The sequence below is a fragment of the Hippoglossus hippoglossus genome, chromosome 10, assembly GCF_009819705.1.
Source record: "Hippoglossus hippoglossus isolate fHipHip1 chromosome 10, fHipHip1.pri, whole genome shotgun sequence".
Lineage (NCBI taxonomy): Eukaryota > Metazoa > Chordata > Actinopteri > Pleuronectiformes > Pleuronectidae > Hippoglossus > Hippoglossus hippoglossus.
Window position 1 is genome coordinate 16749333 of NC_047160.1, and position 4101 is coordinate 16753433.

Genomic DNA, 4101 nt, shown 5'->3' on the forward strand with positions numbered 1-4101 from the left:
TGACACGCCTCAAACGGGGTGATTTTCTTTGGCGAGGCACCAGTGAGCTGCTTTGAAGACATTCCTGAGAGGATATAAATAGTGTATTTATCCCCAGCACCCCCATGCTGACAATACGCTGACAGAGGGCTGGTCAGCCTTCTCCTCACTAACCAGAGTGTTCCCCGGAGAAGCTCCACCATGTCTTCAACATTTCACATTTTTACACTTTCTGTCCTTGAAGCGTGAACCCACCACAATAACGAGGCTGTGTTGAAAACAGAGATGAGCAGCTCTAATACTAACATCCACAACTGCTCTTCCTGTGTATAGTTTATAGCAATGTCTCCACGGTAAACTACTTTGTATATTTTGACCCCCGTCCATTCTTTTGTCGACAACAACAGAACTTGGAAGGATGCGGTTATTGGTCAGGGAAGAACCCATTACATTTTTTGGTGCAGATCCAGGAATTTTTGAATCACTTTATTTAACATTGTGACATAGCTGGCGTCCATTTTGCTTAGGAAGGTTCCCCACTGAGTCAAATGACCTGGAAGCATTTCCATAAAAAGACTTGTTCGATTTCTCTAAATAATAAGGAAAGGAGCTTCAATGCTTCCTATTTGATCTCCTTTAGGAAATATTGAACCATCCTTTACGAAAGGGAGGTAGAATATGCCGTCCTACAATTCCTTGCGGCAGCACCTAGTTGCGCCTGGGCAGATCCACGTAAATATAAAGGAAACAGAACAGCTGTTTTTCTTCCCATTTTGACTTTCCCACCTCAGCCGGAGTTTTCAATGAAGCCAGTTGAGTTGCTCCTGCTGTGAATCATTTCTGGATATTTAAAACAAATATGAAAGTTACTGGGTACCTGATGTCTTAGGACTTACAGTACAGCTTTATAAAGGATTACAGCCCGAGGTATGGCTTGAAGATATTAAGCTCTCTCACTGTATCCAAGGAGATTTAATGCTGGATGGAAGTTCAGCTTTACCTGAAATACCTGCTGCAGAGATGCTGTTTTTAAGAGAGAGGGAGCAGGACTGTTTTTTTGTTTTGTTTTTCAGAAAAGTATTTGAATATAAACCCAGTATTTTGAGTTTTGTCAAAGAATAGAAAATAAATGTAGTGGGACAACATAACTGACATTTAAACTCCTGTCCCACGACGCTGAGACCACGTTGAATGGCAGAATCGTGCTCCCACACTATTTAAATATTTACTGGCAAAATGTTGAGCTATGGTTCAAATTAAAATATGCAGATTTGTCCAACAGAGTTTTACAAACGCAGGCCTGGGCTTGGCAATTGTGTTCCGGTGTCTGGTGGTGTGACGTGCGGTGGTGTCAGATTAGACTCTTACGTAAGTTTCGGGGTTCGCTGGTAAGACTTAAGGAGCTTTCACTGCAGTTAAACACAAGATGTATCTGAATTATACATGCAACAATGCCAGACATTTAAATCTGCAGGATTTCATTCCTCTTTTTTTTTTTCTTTCTCTGTGGAACTTGCTTGCACATCCCCATGCGTATACATAGATCAGATGGTGGAGAGAGAGGTCGTCCAGTGATCTCAATATTAAACACCTACTGTTACAGCTACATACAATATGTCCTCCCCACTCTGAAGTATCCTCCTGCTTGCTGCAGCATGATCCAATACATGCTGTTTCTGCTTCAAAAGTACATTTAGTGGCCTACATTAAAACTTGACATATCTCCAGTGGGATAAAAATGTGATGATTAACTTAATCTTTTTCTTTTCTTTTGCACCACTTGACATTTTATTCATGGACATTTAAATCTGTACACAAGACTGGATTTTTTTTCTTTTTCTCATAGTTACATGAAAATGATTTCGGGGAGGGGAACTATAGCCAAGAGCACTGAGTCTTGATAATATAATTCCTTCCCAGCACTGTTGAGGCATTAAAGGCCAAATGATTGTCTTCCTCTAGAGTTATGTGTGCTTGGGAGTCCTGCATACAATTTTCTTGAAGGCTTTCCTGAAATCCCTGTTGAAAATAGTGTATATTATGGGGTTCACGGAGCTGTTGCAGTAGCCAATCCAGAAGAACAGGTTGAAAAGTGCGACCGGGATGTGGCAGCTGTCTCTGCAGATCGCGTGGAGGCTGTACGTGAAGAAGAAGGGGAACCAGCAGAGCACAAACACCCCCATCACCACCGCCAGCACGAAGGTGAAACGCTTCTCCCGCATCTGGGCCACTTTGGTCTTGTTGACCGCGGCCACCTGGGGTCGCTTCGCCGGGGTCTTCTGCTCCGGGTAGAGCTGCGACGCCCGGGCCGATGCCCACGAGAGGCGGCAGCTCTGCGGCGGGCAGCAGTCTGACCCCTCCACCTTCCTCCGCTTGGTGAAGCGATGGTTGCGCGGTTTGGTGTCCGACGGGCAGCAGCTCTCCTCCAGGTCAATGTCATCCAGCTCCCCCTGGCCCTGCTGGTGGTTGCTGGAGTCTTGGCTGCTGGGGCTCTCTGTCTCAGTCCGGTCCTTCCTGACGAAGCAGGTCTCCGACTGAGAGGGCTGCCTCTCCAGACCGTTTTTGGCCACGAATACGGTGGAGGAGCGCTGCTTGGCCACTTTGTAGATCTTACAGTAAACCAGGATCATGATGAGACCCGGGGCGAAGAAGGACACCATGCAGGACGAGAGGATGTACCAGGTCTCATCGTTCAGAAGACACTCCCGCTCGTCGTGTTTGGTCATGAGGAGAGGAGGGAAGGAGATGATCGCAGATATTATCCACACCACAGCGATCATGGACTTGATGCGCTTCGGGGTCCGCTTCAGGTTGTAGCTCACCGCCTTGGTGACTGACCAGTAGCGGTCCACGCTGATGGCGCACAGGTGCACGATGGATGAGGTGCAGAACAGCACGTCCAGAGCCAAGTAGAATGCGCACCAAGTACTTCCAAAGTACCAGTACCCCATAACCTCATTGGCGAGGGAGAAGGGGATGACCAGCGTGGCCACCAGGATGTCCGCGGACGCCAGAGAGACGAGGAACAGGTTCTGGGGCGCACGGAGAGCGCGGCTGGTCAGCACCGCTACAATCACCAACACATTTCCGACAATGGTCACCGAAATAATCACAGTAACCACCAGGATGATGAGTGCAGTGGCTGCCTGTGTGTGTGGAAAGGAAAGCGGTGCGTCCGTGCTGTTCTCATCGTTGGACACGTTTCCCACCAACAGATTGAACTGGGTTAAATCCATTCTGCCTCCAACTTGTCCCTTCGTATCATGTTTGTTGTTTTGCACCCTTTGTCTTTCCAAAAGAGACAAGACCGGGTGCGTCGAGCTGCTACCCACCAACGTACGGAGATTACGCGTTGCGCGTAATACTCCTGGGCAATGCAGAGTGTAGCCCACGAAAGACACAGTACAAAGATGCTCTCCCACGAATAACCAATCCTTATTCACAGGTCCAGATAGTCCCGACGCGCACAGCAAGTTCCAAATGTTTTAGAAATGTCAGAAAAACTAGAGATTGCAATCCAATGATCCGGGAATATAGTCACTCCTCCAATATCGCCGTGCGTAATGCTGCTCTAGTGTTTTGGTGAACTGCATCGCTTTGGAGCTGCAGTGCACACTGCTGGTGGAATGACTGCCCATACCGGAGTGAGGTGACATCACTTCGAGGACCAACCCATGTCTCAACTCGAGAGAGGGAGAGAGAGAGAGAGAGAAACAGTTGGATTTGGGATTTCTCTGCAAGTAGAAGTGTTTTCTCTTCAGATGAGCCCCCGAGCTGCTTGTGTTTGATATTGTAAACTCACACAATGTTGTTTTGCAGAACAAAATGCCCCATCATTGCAAATGTTTGTTTGTAACGTTTACGTGCCACTGACATGATATGATGGAGGTACTTAGGGTGACATGGCCAATAAGAGTCAGTGATGCGTTTGGTGGTAAAACGGCACAGCCAGAGGGTTCTCTGGACTTTATCATCCCTGCAGGCGTACTAATTACACAAGGCCACAATTATTAAAGTGAGAGGCAGCTGTTAAATGATCTGCTCTTAAACTTTATCTCCGAAATAAAGAAGAACATTTTTCACGGTCCCCCTCTCTGATGGAGGCAGAGACTTGTTTGTATG

The 4101-nt window shown here is 47.0% G+C and overlaps 1 protein-coding gene across 1 annotated transcript; it reads right to left on the reverse strand.

The window, feature by feature from the left end:
* Positions 1-1078: 1078 nt before the first annotated feature.
* On the reverse strand, positions 1079-3621 carry adra2db (adrenergic, alpha-2D-, receptor b). The gene has a single exon (XM_034598574.1). The coding sequence runs from the start codon at positions 3213-3215 to the stop codon at positions 1944-1946; it is 1272 nt and encodes a 423-aa protein (XP_034454465.1). The 5' UTR covers positions 3216-3621; the 3' UTR covers positions 1079-1943.
* Positions 3622-4101: the final 480 nt, after the last annotated feature.